Below are 26,431 nucleotides of genomic sequence, written 5' to 3'. Positions count from 1 at the left end.
GTCTGATTGTGATGTAGCCTCGTTTAATAGACAAACCAAACAAGCATTATTCATATTTAATCAGATTATGGTGATTGGATTGAATAAAAGTTTCATAGTTAGTTATACTTCTGCGCTAATAGAATGCGCCACAACATGAGTGACCTTACTAGTGCACATGATGCTAGCCATCTTTAGCACGCTGACCAGCATAGAAGCCATTGGTGCATTGTATCAGAAATAAGGTGCAGTTAATTTTGAACCTGAAAAACTTGTATATGCCAGTACCCTTCAAGCTGTGTGCATTGCCACGAGCCAAGCGTTGCACAGCGGTTGCACATCACGCATCCTAATGTTGTCACCTCACAACAAGCACCTTGTAGTTTTTATTTTGCATAAAATATAAATAAACACACCACTCCAAAGCAAGCAGTTCTTCTCAAGAAGAGTCCGAGAGAGAGAGACGGTGACAGAAAAAAAAACATTTTGGACGAAACTTGTCGGCAGGTCCTGCGACGACAAAAAAGAAAAACACGGCAGGACGGCCAACTCCAGACGGTATCTTCTTTCTTCGACGTTTCCAACAAAGGCGCGCAGCGCCAGACGAAGCACTGCCGACGATGTGTCCCGGAAAGCAGTACATTTCTTCTTCACAACAAGTAGCACTGCCGTTCTAGAAACACTCAACTGCACATCATTCAAGCCTCGGGGGGGAAAAAGGGAGAGGAAAAAAAAACGAGTTGTACAAACTCAAAAAGACTTGGGGGAGGTGGGACGTGGGAAGGCACAGTCAGTAGTTAGGCACTTTTAATAGTTCCACTACACGCACAGCACACATTCACGTAGTTGCTCCAGTTGTTGGCATCGGTAAAATTCATTTTGGTTAACTAGGCTAGGAGAGCGCAGCTGATCGAAATCAAAGTCGTAGCTGCAACGGATTGCGAAGGGGACCGTACCGAAAAGAGAAACCATTCAAATGCAGTTGCACAGATCGTCGCAAAACGAGAAACGGTCCGCAGAGAACGTGTGCCGGTGCCAATCATACCAAAGCATACTGCCAACTACAAGAGGTGCCAAGCACATAACGAGGTATAACTTACTTCAATTGAAACTATCAGACATACAATACGTGTTGCACGTTTTCCAAACAGTTTGTTAGAAGCGAGCGCGCAAGATAACCTATGATTAAATGGTTACAATATTAGCCGACGGGGGAATTCAGCATACTTTTTTTTATCGCACTAAAATTAAAGTGTGCTAATGAGCAGCGCTAAAAACGGACATAAAAAGATATCTTCACGCTGCACACAAAATACATTTGCTTTTCATAAACTCTATAAAACTAGCGCAGCTAAGCTATGGCTAGCGCGAATGTGTATAAAGAAATAAACGGCAAAGACTACCACTGTACAGTCGCCTGTAGCACGTAAGCTGCCACCATGTAATGCCGGGGAGTCACTAGAGAAATCATTACTGGGGGCACGGTATAAACTGCCAATTGTGGTACACAGGCAGTGCAAAATAGTGCCCCACAAAAAAAAAAGATACTGGAAATGCTACAGGCACCTAACCAAAAAGTAAACTCATTTTTGAAACACATGAAGTTGCGTATAAAACCGGACAACAATGGCAACACATGCTATCTACGTAAATATAAAAGGAATTAGCACAATTAGCACACACTCTTGTAAATACCACTTTGGCATCAGCCTTGGCCCTCCCCAACTCTCCCCTCCATTGGAATGCACTCAATTCCACAATATGGGACAAGTAAAATAAAAATTGTATGCCTATCAACGTCTCTGATTGCCGCTCACGGACATCAAGTGTTCCTCGCGGGAATAAAACATAATCGAAGGGTGCGGGTGCCTTCTGGCGTTAAGTGCTACCTGTTATCCATGCTTAAAAAATACTGCACATTGAATCGACACGGCTGATTGGCGGCACCGTGAGCTTCCATATTAACATCAAAAACTGGATATGCCACACAATAAGCCTGCAGCCATCTACCCAGAGCTCCCGAAAATGTTGAGCTCGCCGACACCCCTTTTAAGTACGAACCCACCACACATTTCATTCTCACGAAGCGTACGCATCATGTAAGCCTATTAACAGCAATAGCAGTGGCCATCGTAACATGCGAAGAAGAAAGTGCGCCCGAGTGGCTCAGTCAGCTGGGCGGGGTCGGTTGACACAATGCCAAAGAAGCCCGATCTAAAGAAATGTCAGTCCTGTGGACGTCTAGCTGCTTTGCACAACATCCCAACACAATAGCAAAAACACTTCTTAGCTGCTGTGTGAGTGAAAAATAGCTGCTTCAAACGTGGGGCAAATTTTCATTGTGAAGATTCTTTTTAAACAATTCTCGAAGTAGCCAGCCCAGAATGGTTTCAACGCAGCATAAACTGTCGGAGACTTGCTCGACGACAAGACTTCGGAAAAACGCCGAATGCAAAGTGACGCACCTTGGACAGATTCTTCATGACTGGGAACCTTGGGACGTTGGTAAAAAAGCACACTTATTTTTGCTTGCACTCGTTCCCATCATGCCAACAGAAGGGTTTGAAAGAGCTGCCGGACGGGTCCATCTCGCTAGACCGTGCTCACACGTGAATGTTGACGTAAGTGTAAATTAAAACGCGTAGTTTCAGTCTTCGTCAAAGTACGACGCGCGTACTTGGGACGATGGAGGGGGGAGCACCGAGCTTTGCCAGAAAACACTGGCACAACCTCTTGGAAGCCAAAGACTTCTTGCAGAGCCACAGTTACCAATCAACACTCAGAAAAAGATGACACCATCGTCCCGATTGGAAAATGTAGTCGGCGGCTATGACTGCCGCACCTATTTGTGGAACGCCCAATAGTGGATGCCACCTAAAGCCTCTGTTTCGGTATAAAACTCATGTCGGTTGTCCTTTGTCTCAACGGTGGCTTCTGGAAGGAACAGTATCGGAAGCTCTCGCGTTATGTTTCTGCCAGATTTCCACTGAAAATGGCAGGAGCTCCCGATTCTGCTTTTTCGTGAGCTGCCGCAGTAAAGGGAATTACTCGTGACTGGTGTTTCCCTTTCGTGTCTTCGCAACCGTTTGTCAACAGCCAAGGGCAGCCGCAAGTTCTGCAAGACGCGTCTGCAAAAGCAGAACATGTCTTTTGGCCGTGCTTCGATTCGCCGAGGCGGCTGTCCCGGCGCCGCACCTGTCCAATCGCTGTGCGGAGCATGCAGCTCGACTTGCCCGTCGGTCATTGCCGCAGCTTCCCGCATTCAGTAGTCCCTACGCTGGTGACTGCCGCCGTAACCAAAGAACGGCAACGAAGAGTGGTGGGGACTGCCTCTCTGCTGCTGTTGCTGCTGCTGTGCCGACGAGCCACTCTGCTGTGAGGGACCTCGGCGCGGCGTGCCTGTGTGCCTGCGCATGTGGGACCGCTCCCGGTCCATCTCCATGTCTTCAAGCCTCTGTGTGAGTGCCAGTTTCTGGTGGATCGCCATGCGGAGCAGTGAGTTCAGGGTCTTGCGCTCGTCCTCGGTGGCCGCGAGCTGCCGCTGGAGGTCATCCAGCTGAGCGACGTACTCTTCGCAGCGCGCCGCGAACATCGCTCGCAGCGAGGCGAACGTCGCAGGCGTCCTCCTTGAGTGACTTGAGCTCGTGCCTGAGCTTCGTCATGGTCTCGCTGACCACTGCCTTTTCCGTCTCGTACTTGGACTTGAGGTTGGTGAGGGCCACCTCGGCGGTTCGCTTGTTGGCCTTGAGCACAGCGCGGAGGGTCGCGATCTGCTCCCGCTTCGTCGACAGGAGGGACTTGAGCTTGATCACCTGCTCCTGGAGCTCTTCCTCCTCGACGGTGCCGGCCATGCCGTCGCCGATCGGGGGAGCGCGGCTGCGCCCCATCTCCATGGTTGTCTCCACGGCGACGCGCAGGTGCCGCACTTGGTCGCGAAGCGTTTCGCTGAGCGTGGCACATTGCGATGGGTCGACTGTGTTTTCACGAAGCAGTGCCTGGCGGAACAGTTCTGTTTTGAGCTTTTCGATTGGAGAGCTGTCGGATGGCGCCTTTTCCGTAGAGGGAGCATCCTCGGTGGCCGCTGCACAAAAAATGAAAGAAATCACAGGTGACAATCTTTTCAACTCTCATACCTCTGACAGCTCAACTCAACAGACAGCGAGAACAGAGAAACAGCTACATATCATTGCTCTTAACTTTTAAAGGCACCGAAACATCTAAGGACAGTGTGTAATTTGATAATACAATACAGGAAAAGCTTGTTCATTTGACCCACGTTAATTCGGAAAATTGGATAATTCGGATGGGTTCTTTAGTCCTAGCCAGCATATATACGTTGTCAAGCTTTCATTAATTCGGTCATGTATGGCCACAACCTGGTTAATTCGGACGATCCCGGGAGCGCACCGAGCTCGAAGCGCCGCAAATGTGCGGCGCAAAAGAGAGAAAACAATGTTCACAGCCAACCGAAACGATGCAAAGTCCACATAGCCATCGTCATCATTGCGAACCGCACATTAACGACAGGAAAGCCAGAACGCTTCATGCCTATTTTCGTTTACCATCACGTGTGACACCTTGTTGGCCACAGGCTTTTGAAAAGGCATGGTTGCCATCCACAACTACGTTCTTGGAGACCAAGGCTTCAGTGGCTGTGGCAAATTTCTTTCGTTTACCGGCGAAAAAAAAAATAGTCACGGGCGCAAGGTGGCGATGGTGGTTGGTGGTACGTAATAAGGTAGGTGTGCAGAGCACGTTTCTGGCTAATTAAGACGGGGTCTTGCACCACGGTAGCGTTGTGAAAGACGTCACAGGCAGATAAAAACTGCGGCTTTTACTCTGCTCTTATACAAAGTAAGTAGGGGTGTGCGAATATTCGAGTTTTGAATTCGAATCAAATACTACCTAATTGAATAATTCGATTCGACTTTCGACTAGCTAGTATTCGAACTTTCGAATAATTCGACAGTACGAATATCTAAAACGTGACAAAGGCCAATGGTGCAACTTGGTAAAGGTGGGGTGGCTAAAACTAACACTAACGTCGTTACAATAAGCCTTACTTTAAAGCTTTCACCGATATCCTGGTTCCAAAATGAGCGCATGTTTACTTTAGAGGAGATTATGTTATTTCAGCACGTAAAAAAAAAAAGAAAGACAAGAAAAGTGGCAAGCCCTTCTCAACTTCGCTTCCGGACTTCTTGCACAGTTCGGTCGCATATGCCACAAGGGCCATAAAACATCCCGACTTTGGCCTGCGAAACCCTTTATGATTGGTTTCAGATGCGAAAATTTGTTCACGCTGCGCAGTCGCCACTGCCGCACTGACCACTCGTTCAGAAACTCCGTTCTATCAGAAACTCCCATTGTTTCAGCGTGCAATCAAAACGCTGCTGTGAATGGGCGCCCGAAGATTTTCGGGCCCAGAGCACCCATGGCGATGGAGCACAGTAACGTGACCATTGTCAGATCAGCCGCATTGCATGGCCATAGAAAAAAAAAAGCTATTTACTGTACCACCCTCTGTTACCCATTAGGAAGTTAAAAGTGGCGCTGCCGACTAGAATGGCAGCTCTTCTATCAACATGGTTGCACGACCACAAAAGCTGGAAAAAGAAAAAAAAAAAAAAGACTCCCAAACAAATGCGCAAGCTGTCACCACGCCGTAGCTTCCTTGATTTTTTTTTTTTGTCTGGCCGTAACTGGCGGTGCACGCTTCGATACTATTCGATATTCGATTCAATATTCCATATTTTTGGCCACTATTCGGCACTATTCAATTCGAATTCGATTCGAGATGAAATTTCACTATTTGCACACCCCTAAAATATAAGTACTGCATTTACGTATTCACCAACAAAATTAAAGAAGGTTTATGCCATAGACATTTGTTTCTTTCTCAGCACTTTCGATAATTCAGTTCATTCGGACAAATTTTCTGGTCCCCTTTAAATCCGAATTAATGAGCTTTTACTGTAATACACTCAGTCAAAAGGATGAACACAACTAATGAACAACTATCAAAACCGTTCAATCCAAACTGTATTTAGGAGCAGAGGCCCCATGTCAGGCTACAAAGCCTTTAGCCTCTGCTCCCGATCCTGTAAGAATTCAGGACAAATAAACTTCAATTCAATCTTGGAGCTGCTGCCATGAGCACCTGTCCATTTGGAGTCAAAGCACAGTTCTATTACTCTCCGCATGGCTGTGATTAGGCTCGGAGACGGCTACACAAGCACCAAACGGACGACTACAGGGAGCTAATTTATTAAATTTAGGCGGTCACATAATCTGTCTGTAAGTGATCAACACTGCGTCATTCCATGAAATGTTAGTAACAAACATCTGAAGCAGAATGCTCAATTTTTCCAAAAAAAAAGCAGAAGTGTGATAGACATCTAGTAAGTATATGGCAGTACTTAGAGATGCAATGTCAGACTTTTCACTTCTAACAACATTTCTTGGCCATGTGCCCTTTCTACTGCCCCTGTTCCTTTCACAAAGCATTTGTCTTCTATAGGCACTTAGGACTTGGAAGTAGTGGCCCTTCCCAGGAAAAGTGATAAATGGGATCACCAACCAATTAAAATTTTCGCTACTCGACATTCTGGAAACCATCCAGGTTTCTAGTTCCCAATGCAGCAAATGCAATGTCATAGTGAGTTTAATATGCACACTATATCTTAGTAACGAAATCTTCGTGCAAGTTCTGTAGAATACCTGGTCATAGTAACCCCCCTACAAAGACATAGCTGCAACTGTGATCAAGGAAAGCCCGCGAGAGTTCCCGGAGACCAAATAATTTTTTACTTTATTAGTGACCTTCAAGCTGACCATGTGACAAAACGTCGTATGCAGCATTTCCCTGCACCATTCATTTAGGCACAAAGGCATTGTGGGTCAACGAATGGAAGAAAGCAAAATCGGCAGCTTGGACGAACCTTACCTTCTGCACAGCTTATTTAAACGCAAAGAACACACTTTATATCCTTTAGCGAACAACTCACCTGGGCTTTCTCCTTCTTCACCAGGCCGGGAGCCTTTTGCATGATCTAGAACAACACGACTCGGCGTCTCGCCGTTCACAGTGCACACGTGGTGGTACAGTTGCGCTAGGTCTTCGGAAACTGCCAGGAGCTCCTCCTGGGGACACAACAGTGAGGAACGTGACACATTAGGTACAAATACTTCTTGCCAGATATAACTCGCAAAGCAGCTTTAAATATTAGAAAAATTAAGTGGATCCAACACTTATTCCAGAATCTGTGCTCAAGGCTAGACTGCAACACGATTTCAGCCCTCGCAAGAAAGCTCAGTTTCAAAACATGACAGAGGAGCCTCAGTTCAAAACACTAATACAGAGTGTTCTGCAAAATATCTTATGACTGAAATGCGAGTGCTTGGATCGTGAAAAGCTTGCAAAAAGAAAAAGATGTTGTCAACACCACTTGCTGTAAATTTCGCACAACCTAGAATGAGCAGCTCCTTGGTTACGCCACTGGGTATCAGGCCATCACACATGGCTACACACAATGTGCCTTTTCTCAGATGCGACATGCTGGGATTCACATCAAGTCTACTAACAGCTGGGTGCATACGTCATCTGCTTAGGTGCTTTTTAAAGGGGTACTGGCACAAAACTTCGCAGCCAAGATAGCCTGCGGATCGATTCCCATGAACATGCGTATACAGTAAAACCTCGTTAATTCGAAGGCCTCGGGACCGAGAAAAATATCCCAATTAAGCGGGATTCCCAATTATCCGAAACAACGCGAAATCAAAGAAATCAGCCAGAAAACGTGATGTACGGAAGTCACACCTTTATTGTGGCAAGTCAGCCTACTTGGAGAAAAATTCCTCCATGCGTGACTGACGCGTTCGGTAGTTCCCAGCACTGAAAGTCATATTTTCCAGCCTGTCAATGAGGCGCAGCATCTCAGCCTCACCGCCGTTGCACTCGACGAAGCTGCGCACAACACTCAAGGCATCGATGACATCCGCCAAAGGGGGTGCTCGGGAGGGCTCGTCATCGCTGTCAACATTAGAGGCCGAATCGGTCGATCTCGCAGCTATCTCGCTGTCGATGTCGGCGTAACACGTCTGCACTGTGCACTCGACATTTGCGTACTCGGAGAATCCGATTGGAGTGCACTCCTCGTCCGCGTGCAAAGCCTCATATCGAGCGCAGAGAGTCTCCCCTTCTTCATCAAACGGGCAAGTGACAGCGGTGACAGCAAACTCAGCGGAGGTTGCCTCTTCTTTCACAAAACCGGCGTGCTCAAAACACCGTCGAATAACGGTGGCCTCCACCTGCCTCCATGCGTGAACAATGAGGCAAATACCACCGAGGAGGTCAATGTTATACTCCTTTCCGTTGTCATAGCAAAGGAGCATTCGCTTCAACAGATTGTAGCGATATATTTTCCTGGTATGGTGTATGACGCCCTGGTCCATCGGCTGCGATAGCGACGTCGTGTTCGGGGGTAGAAAGACCAGCCTGATTGCCTGCAGGTTCTGAATGTCGCCGTGAGCTGGGCAATTATCGACGACGAACAAAACGCTGCGCCCTGCGGCCGCAAACTTGCGGTCAAGGTGCCGCACGTATTCTTCAAAGAGTGCAGCCGTCATCCAAGCTTTCTTGTTGTTTTTATAGATCAGGTCATCCTTGGATGGCAGTCGTGCATTTTTGAAACAACGAGGCTTTTCTGTCTTCCCAATAACAAGCAGTGGCAGCTTGTGCTCACCGCACATGCTTGCACCAAACAAAACAGTGATTCTATCTTTGTTCTGTTTCCGCCCCTTAATGTCTGCCTCCTTCAAAGCGAACGTCTTCGTAGGCAACATTTTGTAGAACAGAGCAGCTTCATCAAGGTTGTAAACATCTGCTGCTTCGTACTTGGCGAGTAGTGGAGCCAAGGTGTGCTGCTTCCAGCCGTCGACAACAGACTGATCCGCGCTGCCACTCTCGCCACAAACAGTCACGAATGTCAGGTTGTTGCGCTCCTTAAATCGGCAAAACCATCCATTGCTGCATTTAAACTCAGAATGTCCAAGTTGCAGCGCCAGCTGGTTGGCCTTCTCACGCAATATGGTCCCATTCACAGGAAGGTGTGCTGCGTTGGCTTTCTGCAGCCAGTCGATCAGAGCTGCTTCAACGTCGGCGTACGTAGGCGGGCGTACTCGTGTACGCTTTGACGAGTGCGTCTTGCTGTAAGCATCGAGAATTTTCTCCTTATTCTTGATGATGTTGCACAGCGTTGACAGAGGCACGTGGTGCTTTTCGGCGAGAGCCGTTTTCGACGCCGTCGACTTGCTGGCCTCTTCAATTAAGCACACCTTTTCGTGCAGGGACAGCTCTTGTACTTCGGCATCTTCCTTCCAAGCACACCTCAATCAACTAATTCACAGGGAAGACACTCAAGCGGAGACAGGAGACAAATGGAGCAGTCGCACCGAATCGCACAATGCTCGCCAGCCGACATCCAAATGGCACAAAGACTCCACAAAACATTCACTTCGCTAGAGTGGCTAACATCGCTGTTGAGATGATGATGATCATGATCGCAACCGCACGCATCGCCGCCTGGCAATTGCTAAAACATGGCGTCTACGACGTATTTCCGGTAAAAAAAACATGGCCTTCGAGATCCGTACATCAAAAAAAAAATGCATGTTTTAGTTACAGCCTCCGAGATTCGCAACACCCTTTGCATATCTTGGAAGTCGCGGCCAAGTGTGCCAATTAACCGGGAAGTCGCAGACTGGCCGCACCAATTATCCGGTTAAATTTACATGTAAAAATTTGGGACCGCGCAAATAATACAAATTATCCGGGATTCCCAATTAACCGAGTACAAATTACCGAGGTTTTACTGTATATCATCTACCAAATGGCAACAGCGAATACAACTGGGGTGCTAACTTATATGAATTTTGAAGTTCGCGTGCGTGATGCAGCACTATAAGCCGAACCTCACAACAATGACATCATCTAAGGTGAGCTGAAGGTGTCCCCCAAATTCAGAGATGTCACCACTACCGGCCGAGCTCCAAGCTGGCGCAGTATTATGACGTCACAGTCACCATTGCACTTTTGCCGCGCTTGCACCGGCGGGCTACTATTTGGCAGCTGCTCGCAAGCCCTTGCCCACGGCGAACGTGTAGAAAATGGGGAAGCCTCAAGAAAGTCGTTGCCACCAAACAACGATACCGGCCAGCACATGCAGCTGGCAAAAGAACGCCAGCAGTCGATGTAGCAAGCGCGGAAGTGCGTCACAGTTCTGTGTGCCGTTCCACACGCTAGATGGCGTTAGTCGCACCCGCTGGTTTGTTGTTCTCGGAGCTCTCCCAAACCAAAACTGAGATTGGCCGATAATAAACAGACTGTAATCAATTACCTGTCGCGCGCTCCAGCAAGCAATGTGCCATGTTATGACTAATAGGCCCCAAGCAACATACTGCAGCAAAAAAAAAAAATGCCAACCCAAAATTTTGCATCAGTACCCGTCAGTATCCCTTTAAGGGTATCTAAAATGAAAAATAGGTGTCTAACAAATCTGAAGCTTTGCCAGAACTGCCTTAATGGTAGTATACTTATTCACTTATCAATGATATAGCAAGAGGTCACATTTGTTTATAGTCAACCTCTAAGTGAATCTTTCTTTGATTTTTGTACAATAGTGCTTTACAACAAGTGGTTCTGATAGGGATTTAGTTTAAACAAGTGGATCAGTGTCAGTAGCATACTTTTATGTTCGACAGTGAGCTTGACTTAAACCAAGCTTTCCTCGATGCGATAAAAACTAACCTGTGCAGCACCGAGCCTGTTGCGCGTTTCATCAGTGAATTCGCTGACGACGCTCAGGTCCTCCTTTATTTCGGCCATGATCTGTTCATAATCGTGAACCTGCACAAGAGACAACAAAGCATGGCTCGTTCATACAGATGGTCTCATAAGAGTTACTTCCAATGCACTTTGTAATCTAAAACAGGGTCCAAATTCACAAAAACTGTCTGTTCAATCGAACAGTGAGTCATTCACCCAAAAGTAGCACAAAGCTACAAACCAACACACAACATTCTCACTTGGAAAGCCCCACAGCTGTAAAAATAGTTTATCGGTCTGGGCATTGAAGCCGGGACCAATGACATCCCGGGACATTCGCACCCACTTGGGCTGAACGAGTCCGGCGTTCTCGAACAACCACTTTGAGTAACGCGATCACTTTGACGAGATCTTCCACAACTAAGAACTGGATGCATCAGCACAGTAGTTATCAGAACTAAGCACGCGGTCCTCCCTAAATGCCATAAATGCTTTGGCTGTACACTTCAATGCCTCCAGTGCCGAGTCGCATGACAGCTCGTGACAGTTATATCTCTGAAATTGTTCACTAAAGTATAACTCCCCAAGAAGGCTAGCAGAACACAGAGTCAAAATTAACAATTCAATGCTCAAGGACGCCGAATATGGCATATACGCTGCGCAGAGATCTACAAAGCAGACGAAATTTTGTGAAAGGAAAGACTGTCACCCATACGGCAGCAGCCCAATGCTAGAGAGGAAATTTGTCTTTGTCAGGGGATTGGGCACACTGGTCGAATTTGATCACCCATACTACAGTACTCTCTCAGTAAATGGAAGTCCGTTAAACGGAACTGCTGCTTAAATGGAACAACTGCCTCTGATATGATTGGTTTTGTACCTGAATTATGTGCCCCTGCTCGTCCCTCGGTAAAACGGAACTCCCGTTAAACAGAACATATTTTCCTGGCGCCTTCAGGTTCCGTTTAATGAGAGTCTACTGTAAAAGCACTCGAAAGTCGTTTCACATGCACTGCAGCGGCGTCCTGATTGCTAGTGAAACCCTCCTCCATGTTTCAACTCGTTCACGTTACAAGTTTGTGCCAGTGATCATTGTTTGTCAGGAAATATAAAATTTAGGCGTCAATTTATTCAGCCAACTACTGTTTTGCGGTAAAGAGAAAGCGCAGGAAATCTCTGCACCTAAAGTTGGTACTATATTAGAACTCCATTCACAATGACATGCAATTGCCGTGCTAGATGTGAGCCCGGAAAAAAAAAAACAGCAGAAGTTTGAGAGGAAGTGTCATGCATACTTAATGCTCTCATATACGCAACGTTCACTAAGCTAAATTTTCGACATAGATAATACGTAGCAGCCTGTACCCTGCTCTTATGTTTGACATGAATCAATAGTGCCAAAACAACGAAGTTCATGACTAACCTTGTTCTTCAGGTTCGCAATCTCGTCCCGCAGCTTGCCACTCATGACGGTGTCTGCTTCGCCGTCAACACCATCAGTCATGCCATCCAGCTCAGCTTGAAGCTGGGCGATCTGCTGGAGAGCCTTGCGGTATCGCTGTTCGTGCTTGTCGAGGAGCTTCTGAAGCCTGGTCACATCGTCCACGCCCTGGTAAAGAACAAATGCAGACGCCAACAACGATTACTAAACGCATTATGCCACAGATGAGTTTCTGCAGTTTTCTTATTCCTCAGGTAGCTGCAAGTCATTCCAGCAGAGCAACTGGCGAGATGCCATCACTAAAGTACAGGAAAAAAAATCTTAAAGGACGCTTGAGCTTCGCCTTCAAGAGTAGAACAGGATAGCATAATCTCGCCTCATTCACATCGCCTTCTCAATCACTAGCCTGGTTTTGCTTCTCGGTGGACACCTCAACCGTGCCGCAAGGAAAGCAACGTCTGTGCACCGAACACTGGCCGTTCCAAACTATCCTAGAATGCCTACTGCGAGTACAGTTGCGAAGTGCCCACTATGCCATAATCCTTCCTTTTGCAAATTGTTGAAGTGCCCACTACACGACCATAAAGGCTGTTTCACATGGTGCGATTGCAGCGAAGAAAATCGCTCGGTTCACTCTATTCGCTCTGTTTGCAACCGCCACTAAGGGGGTTTCATTTCACGTGAACTGCAAATGGTCTGAGATTTTCGCTCTGCGACTGGTGTGGCGTGCAATGTTGCTTACTACCGTACTTTGTGGCAGATACTGCATAATTTTTTAATGCAATGTAACAATCTGCGCGTAATGATATTTTTAACTTTTCATCACCGGTAGCGAAGACCACACAGGTTTTGTCATTTAAAAACACTTTCCAATCTAAATTCGCTTGCGAATACGCAACAGCGGCCATAACCAAGGCAAACTCGTTGGCGCAATTTCGACAGGAGAGGTTCTTCGCAGTATGTTCCACATGGGTTTCCTTTGTGCATGCGTGGCCGTCGCCTAGCAACGGAGATACGCGCCTTGCGAGCGCGGCCAGATGTTCTCTGGCGCGGCCGAGCACAGGCATGTCGGGCGTGTGGTAGTGCGGTAGTACGGTCCCTAGAATATACTAAGCATAGTGGTAGTGCCGCTTGGCCGCTGCGACTACGCTCAGCACTTGTTGGGAGCAGATTCCGTGCCACTTTTCCTGCGGCTCGGGGCACTGTGGAGCCTGCCGTGGCGACAGCACCTGAAGAAGATGTAAGGCACCTGCGGGACTTGTTAGCATATTGCTGTACTTATGGCGTTTAGCGTACGGAGGTGCTAAGATGCCCCAATGAAATGGCCTGTACTGAAGTACAGTAAAAACTCAGGGTCCCTTATGCGTTTGCCTGAAACGACTGGAAGGTGAAAGCCATCAAGATGATGTTCTAGATGAATTACCAACCCGTTCAAACGCTCACGTTAATAGGCCTAGTTGCTGCAAACTTCGCAGGTAAGAACTTCAGCCCAAACGAGGATGAACTACAAAGAGATGAGACGAGCCCTGGCGCAGTGCGCGTGTTCCGTCCTATTAGCGCTGAAGTTTTCACTTTCTAAATGTACTGAAGTAACATCTGTATCGGATGGAATGAAGTAGCCCAAGCACAGACCTTTAATATTTTCATGACGCTAGATGCATGGGTCGCGGGCCGCTGCGGATGCCTGCGTGCGGCGCATATATCGCCCATCGTAGCAGCTGCACGCCCAAGACTTCTTTCAAATGTGCCCGCATGGGAGCATTCGTCCCTTTTTCCTATTCTTCTAAGCTTCATTTCGGCTGTTGTAGAGGGACATTTTTAGTTGGGTCTTCATAGCCGTCGGCGTGCGGCGTCTGCTAGCGCGCGCTGCCCATATTTGCGTGAGGCGGGTGCTACTAAAGTCAAAAGAACAGGGAAAAATCTAGGGACTTTAGGTGCCAGCGCGCGCTGCCCATGGTTGCCAGGCGTGGCCATACATGCGCAAAGGAGGCCCATGTGGAACGTACTGCAAAGAACCTCTCCCAATTTCAACAGCTCGGCTGGGTCAGCGCAATTTCGACGGGTCTCGACTGAAAAATCGCTCCGCCACTGCGAACAGAGCGAATAATTTCCAACATGTTGATCTCTCGCCGCTCACCGCTGTGGCGAGAGCGATGGGCCATTTTTTTCGCCACGAGCGAATTCGCAGCCTGAAAATCGCTCTGTTTTGTGTCATGTGAAACGGCCTTAAGGCAACAAGCGCAGCTGCACACATTGTTGATGCTGTTGGAGATCACGATGATAATTATGCCTAGGCGCTTTGTAATTGGTGGGCCTTTGAACCAACCACTCGTTGCGCGATTCACATGTTTTGATGCCTGGTGCGATTCTACGCTTCTGCCACACAAATGTTATATATGCGTCAAAAAGACTCGCACAACGTGACATCAGTATTGTTTTTTTTTTGTACTTTTTTTTTTCCGAAACAGTTTCAAGCACTGCCGTGGCTCTGTGGGAGAACACCTGCGTGCCACACAGAAGTCCTGGGTTCAATTCACACTTGAACAGAACACTTATGATTTATTTATTTACATCTGTCTCGAATTTTAGCTTACAAACAATGCTAACTTTTCACTCACAACCAACGACACCAACACCGGAATTTTTTCAAAATAAGCTTTTTAATGCTTTCGCGTTAGAATTTTGAACAGATGCCATAAAAAAAAAAAACCAAGAAAACCTATGCCTCGTGTGCATCTTTCACACAGTGAATCAGCGGCGAAGTTGGTGCAGCCAGTTGCGTGCTGCGTGCTACTCATTCATGACAAACATTTTATCGTTCTCGCTTCTTTCAGAGCACATCACTGTTTAGTTTCACAGCATTATGAATGAGCAAGGTGGAAAACAGAAGCAAAGGACCATCGCATAAGAACGGAAGGCAGCTACCATGAAGGATGGTGCACCAAATGCTAGGATGTATGATGTCAATACTGAAAATCCTTTTACTGCTCTAATACATATAAGTTCATCGCATACGTGGCTCTACAGCATAATTACAGGTCGCAATGTCATCTTCTTTGCACATTATGTCTTGCACTGTAATTGGCATATATTGCAGTAAAGGGCTACAATGGTTACAGCGAAGTAACAATGGCTCCTTCTTTAACTTCAATAAAGAGGTAGGGGCGTAACAGGCCAGCGTGCATCATAATGGAAACCCAACCTGGTAGTTTTAAGAACTTTCCCTGTACTGAAGCAGCCCAAACACGAGTACGACACTCGAAATTTTGTGCAGGAACTGAAGCGAATTATTTATTTACACATAATGCATCCCTATTACGTAGCTGCAGCAAGAATCGATCAATTTAAACCAGTAGATTAGCAAGTGACGAGACAAACACAACCAAATAGTTGAAGCACATCCGCATGGCTCCTAAGCTCCTTCTTGATGCTCGCGCACACGTCCCATAAACAAATTCCATTCTAGTACTACCCTATCATAGATTTATAGCACAAATTAGAAAATCGCAAACACCAACAAAGTTAAACACGACCGAGCGACTGCAGCCCCTTCCAGTCCGGAAAAGTAGTTCATTTTCGCGATAAAAAAGTCACAGACGTGACTCGGAACTCACATTCTCAGCGCCGTCAGTGCCCACTTCCTCGCCATGCAGGGCAATGAGGGCCCGAATCGGACCGACGAGCCTTGCCAAGACAAGCCTCTGGTCTCCACCGGGTATCGAGCGCAGCTTCTCCAGTTGCTGTTGGGCATCCTCCAGGACACCTGACAGGTGGCCTTTCTCGGTCTCAAGCTGTGTTGAGTGCAAACAACATCCACAACATGTAAGTTTGCAGAGAAGGCAAAGAGTTACTTAGACACAGACCTACTTGCATGCATAAGCCTAACCCCTTCAGGTAATGTGTACACATCTTTACACACAGTGAGGAGGAAACATCAAAGACACAAGAAGTATCGGCACTTGTGTTTCGTTGTGTCTTCTTCTCGCATCTTTGCTATTTCCTTCGCACTGTGTCTAAAGATGCAAACGTGAAGACTCACCCAACTAGCTAATGTGCGCACAATCATACAAATCAAATTCTTGCAGCAAAGACACAGATCAAAAATAAGGTATTTAAAATGTGGGGTGTGCGAATGGTGAAATTTATAACCAAATCAAATACAAATCGAATAGCTGAACGCGTACGACGCTTTTGGAGCTGCATTTCAGTATTTCCTGAATTTTTTTGACCAGCTCCTCATTCTTTTTCCTTAAAGGGACACTAAAGGCAAATAACAATTTATGTCAGAGTGAAAGCTCAATGTATGACGTCTAAAACTGCAATATTATCAACAGCAGTGCCCTACTTACCAAGAAATTAAACTAAATGTATCACACGACGTGCGCCACAAGTGGGACATTCTGGAAATGATCCCGATGACATGAGAGCGTCCGACTACAATTAATCACTAGTAATCAGACTAGCTGCAATAAAAAAGAACCTTCCGTGCATCAAGAGACGTAATAAAATGCTGCTTTTTTGTTTCTGTTCGATTCATGGAAAAAAACGCCAGGCCTGCGCTGAAACCGCAGCACAGTCACAGCGAAAGCTGGAAGAGCGGCGTTTCTAGAGCCCGTTGTAAGCTCTCTTGGGGCTACAATACAAGTACACTAGAAAGGTACCCACTACGCCATAAATCACAATTTTTGTGAAGTTGGGAAGCACCTACTAAACCCTTATTCGTCATTCTGCGGAGAAGCGAGGCACCAGCTACACGTCTGTAAGGCATTATGTGCACTTCGTTGATGCGACGACTGATGACGATGAAGAATTTTGGCTCAGCCCTTTGTAATGGGTTGGAAGCTTTAAACGGCCCACCAGTTATGTATTTTGCATTGGGTGACGCCCGGTCGCTATTTCCCTCTCCCGTCATGCTGTATAACATACGTTGACGTGGGAGAGAGACGGCCGGGGGGGGGGGGGGCGAAGAACTTTACTGAGACCCCGAGGAAATGGATCATGCGCTTATGGGCTTCCTTGGCAACAAATACAAGTGCACTTGCGAGGAACCCACTACGCTAAAAATCATTGTAATTTTACTGAGACCCCGAGGAAATGGATCATGCGCTTATGGGCTTCCTTGGCAACCAATACAAGTGCTATTGCGAGGAACGCACTACGCTATAAATCATTGTAATTTTCTAGAAGTAGGGCAGCAGGCACTGTGCCAGTTTTCGTCATTCTACGGAGAGCATTGGTACCTGCTAAACGCATGTAAGGCATTATGCGCACTTTGTTGATGCTGTGCCTGATGATGGTGAAGAATTATGGCAGAGCCCTTGGTAATGGGTTGGAAGCATTCAACAACCTACTTGTTGCGCAATTCGCATTGTGTGAGGCCTGGTTACAGAATTCGCGTTGTGCGACGCTTGGTGCTTATTTTACTCTTCTACCACGCTATATTGCATATAGTAATGTGGTTCTTTCCCGACATGAAGCCTGTATAGGACCTTTTTGCAAAGCAGTTTCAAGCACCGGCATGGCTCAGAGGTTGAATACTGGGCTCCCACGCAGAGGGCCCAGGTTCGAACCTCGTTCCATCCTGGCATTTTTTTCTTATTTCGTTTTTTTTCTTATTTCGAGCGATACTGGTTACGGACACCGGCGGCGGTGGCGGCGGCGGACAACTACGGCGACAAAAACGGCCGGTGAAATGATCTCATAACTGCTTTCGCTGTAAAAGAACCTCTTTGGCGTTGCCATGGGGAACGGCGTGCGTGGTTCAAAGGTTCCATTTTCGCCGAACTGCGCTTCGCCCGGCGCCCGGCTTCGCTCACGCGGTCGCGTCTCAGTGGTAGTTTCGGTATCGTGCACTGCCCCGTGTGTTTTGCACATTTGTGAAAGTCGCTCCGACAGAAAGTTCGACAAAATGCCGCATGCATGTGATGTTGCCGGATGCCCGAATGGTGCACGTCACCAGTGCACGACGCTGCGCAGTAAAGGCGGGCAACGTTGGGCGTGACAACAGTGACATCAAAAAGACCGCTTTCAGGCGGCTGATTTGAAGTGTGCTAACGCGATGCGAACCACTAAAACGCGATTTTATTTCAAAATAAGCACTTCCTTGGCACAAAAGTAGCACTACGAGGTTTCTGGACCGTTATTTCAACAATCAACGTCGACTTAATATTTGCGTTTACTGTCCCTTTAAGACAAACCTCAGCCTGCAGACCAACAACTCCTTCAGCAACTTATACGCAACATTGTGGAATTGAATCGAATACACCGAATCGAATACGAATGAGGCATCTTACCGTGACTGTGCTTCAAAACACTTCTGTGCTCTCAATTTCCAGGAGCTGCCTAAGCAGCAGCCAAACCGACATGTACTACTTGAGACTGACTAACCTGTTCAAGCTGCTTCTCGAGTTTCCTGATCTCAGTGAGATGCAGTTCGCTGAAGAGGTCACCCACTGTAGATGGCCGACAGGTCGTGGACCCTTCTCCTTCTGTTCACACAAAATTATAAAAACAAAGCACCATCATTAACAAAAATTTGCTACTCAGTGTGTCAGTAAATGTGAGAGCTGAAATAAATTAGCCAACCAATTATGACACCTATCGGGTGCCGGGTTTAAAAAATGCATAAATGTACATCGGTATCCTGTGACGATAATAGGAAGTTTTACAAATAGCAGCCCCAAGCTCTTTCGTTGCACTTTTTGCATTCTTTTGCCCTTTCTATGCATTCATTTTGCATGCCTGCCAAGCAGCACCTTTAAATTAGGGAACACGAAAAGGGAACCTGAAGCTGGCATCCGTCAAGTTTGGGTTCGCCTATTAGCACGCGCATGCTAAAAATAACAAGACATTAAAAGATCTCAGACGAGCTTAGATATTTTGCAAGGAAGGGCGCAACTTAAAGTGCACCATGGTCTCATCCTGAAGGCCAAATCAACTTTTTGCCTCATAGTGTATCATGAATTACACATATAGAACAACTTCAAGCTTCGTAGAATAAAAATTCTTGCAACTACTATATAACTGATTTATCCACAATCTGCATCATGTCTAGCAATGAAACATACACAAAAGTTGTAACTTCAAAGATAGTTTGACTTTTTTTGTGTGCGTGTGGATATACGCTGGTGACATAACATGCAATGAACAAAAACTTCATAAGCAAATTATATTCACAATTCTTTCATCTATAAGCAGTCGAGAGAAATAGAAGGATGTTTGTATGCTTCACCTATATCCACCAACTCAATTTTTAAAAAACAAAAAGACACTGTGGTGGTTCTGTGAGGCAAGCACAACTGCTTGCCTCGCAGCTGCGGCACCACACACAACTGCGGCACTAAACAACAGAGCAAGCAGTTGTAGATAGTCTCATGGAAAAAAAAAGCAGATTTCTTTCATCACATGATACAAAATTTTATGGCAAAATATGTTTGTATAGGCTTTACTGTTTATCATCATTAAAGGAGCACTGACATCAAATTTCAAAGTCGAGATGTGTCCTTGATTCGATTGCTCGGTATGCATAGGTCTCCTTGGCCCAGTTTGAATGGCGTCCGTCGCGTGGAAGTAATTTTATTTCGAGGGCAAACAGCGTACGAAAGCTCAACGGAAGATTGATCACGCTGCGACATCGACACTAGTGTTACGTAACAGGTGTGATACATTCCGACCATACCATCCTGAGTGACGATACGCTAGTAACAATGACGTCGACGATCTGAGTGTATTTATTGTGCCGCCGACGCCAGGCGACGCTCTCACCGGCTCTCACTCCCAGCCAGTGGCTCTCCTTGCTGTCCCGATCCGTGCCTGCGATTCATCGTGTCGTATCGGCTGCAGTTTGTCGTGTGATCCTCAGCGCGAGTGAGATCAATCGGAGCGACTACGTGCCAGCATGTCGGGGAACCGCTGCGTAGTACGGACCTGCTCGTCGAGGCGCGGAAAAAGCAGAAAGTGCGTGGCGTTTCATTACACGTACGGTACACTCCAACACGACCACAAGCTATCGAAGTGGAGCAGCTTATAGATAAATATCATCGCTAACAAGTAACACGTATGTAGCGTTATTAGTGAATGTTAGTTCATACGTGGACTTCCTTGCGCTAGCGTAATACCGGATTACTGCAGCCGTAACCGTGAGAGGCAGGATAGGTGGGGCCATCTGGCGGTTCAAAGAAGAACCTGGCAAGCACAAATTATTATTGTAGAAACCTATCGTAATTCCATAGACCCCTTTGCGTATACTGGAATGCTGTGCACGCTAAAATTCTCTGATACAGCTAATTGAGACACACCAGCGAGTATGGCCCAAGCGTGCGTCCCCGAGCACCTCCTCGTTGCTGCTTGGAGCAGCGTCCATTTTTGAATCGCTGTTTTGCAAAGGGTCGAAGCGAAAATGATTCGCGACGTCGCGTATCGCGGTGATTTTAAGTTCCGGAATGCCGTCATCAACACTAATCGATACTTCTGACAGTGACGACGGCGATGCTGGTGACAAGGCATGACTGAACGTGCGCGCCTAGCAGACGAAATGTTAGCTGAGCAGGAGATCCTCACGTCACTCCTTTCTGTGGACAAGTGGTAAACTGGGGCGCGGTCTGGAATTGACCGCGAGGGAGCGCTGCCAGCGCTAAGAAATGGCGGGCTTGCCGGCCGTTTTGAATCGTGCTTGATACCGGTGATATAAATCAATAAAACAGATAGTTACTCGTCCCTCAGTTGCTTTTTTGGTCGCGAATCGCTACTAGGGGGTAGATAACTACTCGTGGATGCAAAAATCTTGACATGCGTAAATTTGATGTCAGTGCTCCTTTAAGATATGTAAGAAAATAGAAATGACAGCAGTGTTTTACGACAAACATAGCATAAAGACTTGCTGAGCTAAAGATGGAAGCAACAACAATCGGTGAGAGGCAGCGCAAGACGGCGTTCATTTGTGTAAAGTTCCAAAAGCATATGAAAAGCAAGAAAGATCCATGAAAAAAAAAAAACCATTCTAAGGAATCTGACTTAGATATTAAAGATATAGCAATGTGTATGAAACTTACTCTGCTCCATAGGTTGGTTGATGAAGTCTGCCTCGATTTGTTTCGAGCACAGGTGCACCTGAGTCGCCATCCTCATCTTCAACACGGTTGCTCTCATCTGGGTTGGCATCTGCATTGAGCGCACAGGGGTGCAAAGAAAAGAACATGCTCGCTTCATCGACGCACAGTCAAGCGCTTTACCCCATTGAGAGACTGCTTGCCATGCTAAACACCCTTACAAGCACCTCCCTGAGCGTGTGCCGTAATGAACAGTTGTATGTTCCAAAGAACACGCAACCTTCCAATACTTCTAACATTGTCTAGTAGATGATGCCACCTCGAAAATGCTGGTCTGAAATGCAACTAATTTCCCAAGAGAATAAAGAATGACGCAGCAATATTAGTGCTTAACTTTACTGCCGTGCTCTTGCGTGTTGTAGAACCAGGCATGTATTGGGTTGTAACCTACAAGACGCTTTAGCATGGTAGCACTAGCATCCGATACAGTCAATGAAATAAGCCTTGCTAATACACAGTACTGATTATGCGCACACGGTGATGCAACAATGAAATTATTCACCTATAATTGCAAGGAATGCACTAGCTGTTGGCCCAAAGTAAAACAGTTCGGCCAATGTAACCAAGTTACACGATGATGAACTGCAACATTCTTAGAGTGCAAGACAAACGTAAGCAAACAATGCATATAGAAAAGCCATTCTCATCCCTCACGTCACCTTTCTGTACGAATTATTACTACACAGAAAACTAACCTATAGTTGAAAAAAAATGCATATACGACAAAATTTATAACCTGTTCCATTCACCCCTTAGAATCTTTCGTTTTGTGACTTGTCAGAAGGCCACAGCATACCAACTGCCGTAAACATCTTAGCATGTGCGTACGTTACATTATCATACAACTATTCCTAGCACAGATGATGGATTACAGTGTTTGCTGAGTGGAAGAAATACAAGAGAACTTTCCAGGCAAGACAAGAACAAGCTTTACTTTCCCCACTTCTCAGATTCACCTTGCTTTTACAGGCACTACACAGACAAATTATCATCAGAATATTTGGGTATGAACAAGTGTGAAAGAATATCTAATCATCTGGCCCCTCTGTACGCGTCGTCTTTGTGCTGTGAGTATTCACACCACGCTGCCAGCAGGCCTAAATTACAACACTTTCAATGGAATACTATCGGAACGTTACGCAAGAAACCAGTGACCTTCAACAAAACGGAAAGTAGAGGTTGGAAGCACCGAATCCAGATAAGCACGCAAGTAGATATGCGACGAATAAGCAGTACTCGAGAGGTGAGAGCACAGATTGAAGCTGATAATGCATCATGCACTGCTTGTTCAAAAGATACGCCAGCAGAGATAAAGCGAAGGACTCAAGGGGAGCACGATCATAAGCCCTGGAGCACTGCTTCTGAGGTGAGTGTTTCTGGAAAAACTGCCTCATTTGTAAAGAAGCTCAAGAATTAGGTTTCTGAAATCTTTGTATTGCCTTTGTATTGCCTTGTATTGCTTGTATTGCCGGCTTTGTATTGCCACTAGTAAGCACTCTCAGCCATCGGAGTGATCGTGCGAAGTATGCTCCCGGTCTTGCCAGGGAACATGCAGCAAACACTAGTGCACTCCTTCTGATGTTTTTCTATGTAACTGGAATCAATAGCTTTGGTACTGTTCCTTCATAATACGTTAGATCTTGGGAGACGTCAGAATTAATCTGTGAATTCAGTGTCCATGCCAGTTCCACTTGCGACTGTGCGTTGGTAACATGAAACTTTTCCAAATGTGGCAGCATGATAGCGATTCCACATGACTACTATAAATGAGAGATAAAGTAACGCCACTTGCACAAACAGTGTGTCTTAAGACTTGCTTTATCCTAACAACAGGCAATTGAGTGCTTTGAAGAAAAAAAAACGTTCCAACGTCATGACTGTCAAAATTTTTCAGCCGATATGCACCTTCTCTTTTCAGCTCAAGTCACCAAAAGCAAAACCAAGAATGTCCGTGCCATCTGGTTTGTCATCGTCTTTACGGACATCTACTTCAAAGCAACATGAATTCACGACAAATCTCCATTGCTCAATTTGGCCAGGAACGGCGCTTTAACAGCTACTAAAATTTGCTGTTAAGTAAGTCGGTAATCGCACGTCACAGAAGCACGAGGCATTGTGACAGCAGCAAACCAAAGGAGTCCGTTTTAAATGTCAATTTAATGGGAAGGTACCACCCTAAGAACTAACCAATATCAAGGCATCAGAACCGAAAACAACCATGTATAAAAACTCAGCTCACACTGAAGCCCATTATGCTGTTTGAGCCCGATTTCTGAAAAAAGCGCGCTAGACAAAAGAGCACGCAAGCGTGAAGTAAGCATCAGGGCACAAACCAATAATGCTGCGTGCGACAGGTTTGATCGAAGAAAACCTTGTCGAAGACTGTGTGACGACAGCTATTGCTGGGAGGCTATCAATAAAAGGAACTACCCTAACATTACAATCTGAAATCGTGATTTCTTTCAGCTAAGCATCACAAACGTTTCGCAGCTTGAAAACGGGAAGGTTTTGATATTAAATAATGAGACAATTGGCAACTGCATCCTGTGTTTTACTTTACACATGTTGTCTCATAATGGTTTGGAGATTGTTCCCTTTTCCTATACATTCAGCATTCTAGGGGAGACGGCCAGAAAAGCACGCAAATAACAATGCACAGTGTTTGTCTTACAGCTAACCTTTACTTGCAACTACAAGAACTTAACGAGAGTACACAGGAACAAAAATTATAGTGATCATAAATGTTAGAACGCAGCACCGTGTGTTCCGTCCTTTGCGTGCTTTTTCTGTAAGCACCCCAAGTGTGCAGAATACCATTTCTGTACTGTTAATGTTCTGAGACATAGGAGCAGTAAAACTATCACCTTCCAATTGTCCCCTTCAAATTCACGGTAATACAATGGTATTTCCGCGAAGAAACAATAGGAAGAAACGTGTCGTAGGTATACTGTACATTCATTGCGTATCTAACGGCTAACGAAAGTAGGAAGCAGATACGGCGTTAATATTGTTTTCACGGCTGCCAATAGGCTAGGTAAGATTTGTGCCACTGTGCAGAGGAAGAATGAGCGAGTAAAAGACAAGAAGTGGACCGATATTTGTTTCGTAAAACACACCAACAAATTCACTGATTGCTGTACAAGTGTGGTGTATAAGGTCCCTTTCAGCTGCGGCCGCTTTTACGTAGGACAGACGGGCCGCTGCATTAACCAGAGATTATTGGAACATAAGAGATCGCTAACTGGAGGCTCACCTTCTAATCTATCTTTACATTGTCGAGAGTGTAAGTGCACGCCAAAATTCGATGAATGCGCAGTGTTGTACCAGCATAGAAATGAAGAAACGCACCTGATGATTGAGGCATGGCATATCGAGAATAATGGTAGCGCATGCTTGAGCCAACCGTCGATTAACTTGCATAAAGATGAAATCAAATGCCTTAACAGTTATCTTCCACGTAGACCGCCACGCGTGCCGGATTGATAGGTTCGCCAGTTGCATGGGCATGCGTAGATAAGTTTTCGCGTCTTCTTTCTTTTCGCCGTTGTGCGTCTCTTCAGTTGTTAGTCGGCGTTTGTGGTGTCCTGACTTCTTTCTTGTGTCCGTGTTTGCACGCCCTGTCTTTTTAGAATGAATACAATGGTGTTCCACCAAAGGACCCCAATAAACCACCATAATATAACTAAAATGCATGGCATGAACCTCACAACATACAAAAAAAAAAAGAAACTGACATGCTAAGCTGCCATGGGGGCGGCTAGCAGGCAATCTGCCTGCTTGAAAGGCCCGCAACAGCTAATAAACGATGACATGAAACATGCGATGAAAACAAATGTTTTATTCCATCATGCAAAGAAATCGTTTATTACAATGACTAAAAATGCTGCTAAGCTATGAGCGAAGCCTCGTACATGATAACAAACGCTATCTAAAATGTGGAAAATGGCACGTCTATGTAAAAATGCCCAGCTGGTAGGGTTAAGAAAACAAGTACAAATATGGTAAACTAGTTACCCTGCTTGACAAAAAAGCATCAAATTGCTCTACAAAGTCATGCTAAGCCAATCAGGCTGTGTGCTACCTCTTTAAAAACGCTACTCTCACATTTGTGCTTCGACAACGGGGTAAAAGAAAAAAATATTGCAGCTCTTGCAACAAAACTGCCAAGGCACAACTACAGACAATGCAGCAATCAACAATGTGATTGATACTTCACTCACTGAACTTAAAAACAATGCCTATATTTAAAACTTGCGCAAAAATATAGAACCACAAGAACAAGTTGTGCATTTGACATTTGTGCAGCGCAAAATATATAGCAGCAGGTACTCAAATCGCACTGCGCCAACTCATTTTCACAATGACCAGGCCTTGCGTAGTTTTCACGTGACGTCACACCCAGCTGTGGCAGTCTATTGACTGTTACGGTCATGCAGCTTATATGCGCAAGTTTTGCACCTGACATACTTCAATGTATTTGTGAGTTATGTGAAAGCGTGCGACAAAGTACCGTGTAAAATACACACTCTTTAGGTGTGGCCACTCGCCAGGCATAATTGGGAAGATAAAAGTAGCAACAGCCAGTGCCCCAGCCCGATGATAACAGCACCTGCCTAATGCCTCTGCAACTTTGAGACAGAAAAGATTATCTGATGCTGCTATGGTAACCAACGCTTCGCAGTAGATATGAATCCAATTACAGATGGGTGTGTGTCTAACTCGGTGCGTCTGACCAGCTGTCGGACGTGCGTGAAACAGGCGCATGCCTCTCTCTGCCACATACCTAATTTCACCGCGGCGCTCAACTACTTCGGATTTCCCCTGAAGCGCCAATTACTATAGCAGTGGGGTGCAAAAAAGTAGTATGTCTTGAAGCAAATATGTAAATGATATGATATGCAAATAATAGATTAAAGCAAGGGCTCTCATGCCAGATTCTGCGGAACCAAGAGGTTCCACAAATGGCATAAGGGTTCGACAGGTGGTCAAAACAAATCCAACCGTATACCGTTTTCCCCTAAATGCCTCCATGACTTATCCATGTATTGATGAAAATAATAAATATTGCATTGTGCTTTG

At 45.9% G+C, this 26,431-nt stretch overlaps 1 protein-coding gene across 1 annotated transcript in view; it reads right to left on the bottom strand.

The window, feature by feature from the left end:
- Positions 1 to 347: 347 nt before the first annotated feature.
- LOC119371910 (protein bicaudal D-like) overlaps positions 348 to 26,431 on the bottom strand; it is a 41,639-nt gene continuing 15,555 nt past the window's right edge. Inside the window, 9 exon segments of the mRNA XM_037642368.2 lie at positions 348 to 3,595; positions 3,597 to 4,060; positions 6,987 to 7,122; positions 10,787 to 10,885; positions 12,228 to 12,413; positions 15,860 to 16,036; positions 18,633 to 18,733; positions 21,296 to 21,338; positions 21,340 to 21,404. Of these exon segments, the coding sequence (XP_037498296.1) occupies positions 3,242 to 3,595; positions 3,597 to 4,060; positions 6,987 to 7,122; positions 10,787 to 10,885; positions 12,228 to 12,413; positions 15,860 to 16,036; positions 18,633 to 18,733; positions 21,296 to 21,338; positions 21,340 to 21,404 (1,625 nt within the window). The 3' untranslated portion in view covers positions 348 to 3,241.

Source organism: Rhipicephalus sanguineus, chromosome 10, assembly GCF_013339695.2.
Source record: "Rhipicephalus sanguineus isolate Rsan-2018 chromosome 10, BIME_Rsan_1.4, whole genome shotgun sequence".
NCBI classification, from domain to species: Eukaryota; Metazoa; Arthropoda; class Arachnida; order Ixodida; family Ixodidae; genus Rhipicephalus; species Rhipicephalus sanguineus.
Note: the sequence above shows the minus strand (reverse complement) of the source record. Positions and strands in the feature narration are given on the sequence as shown.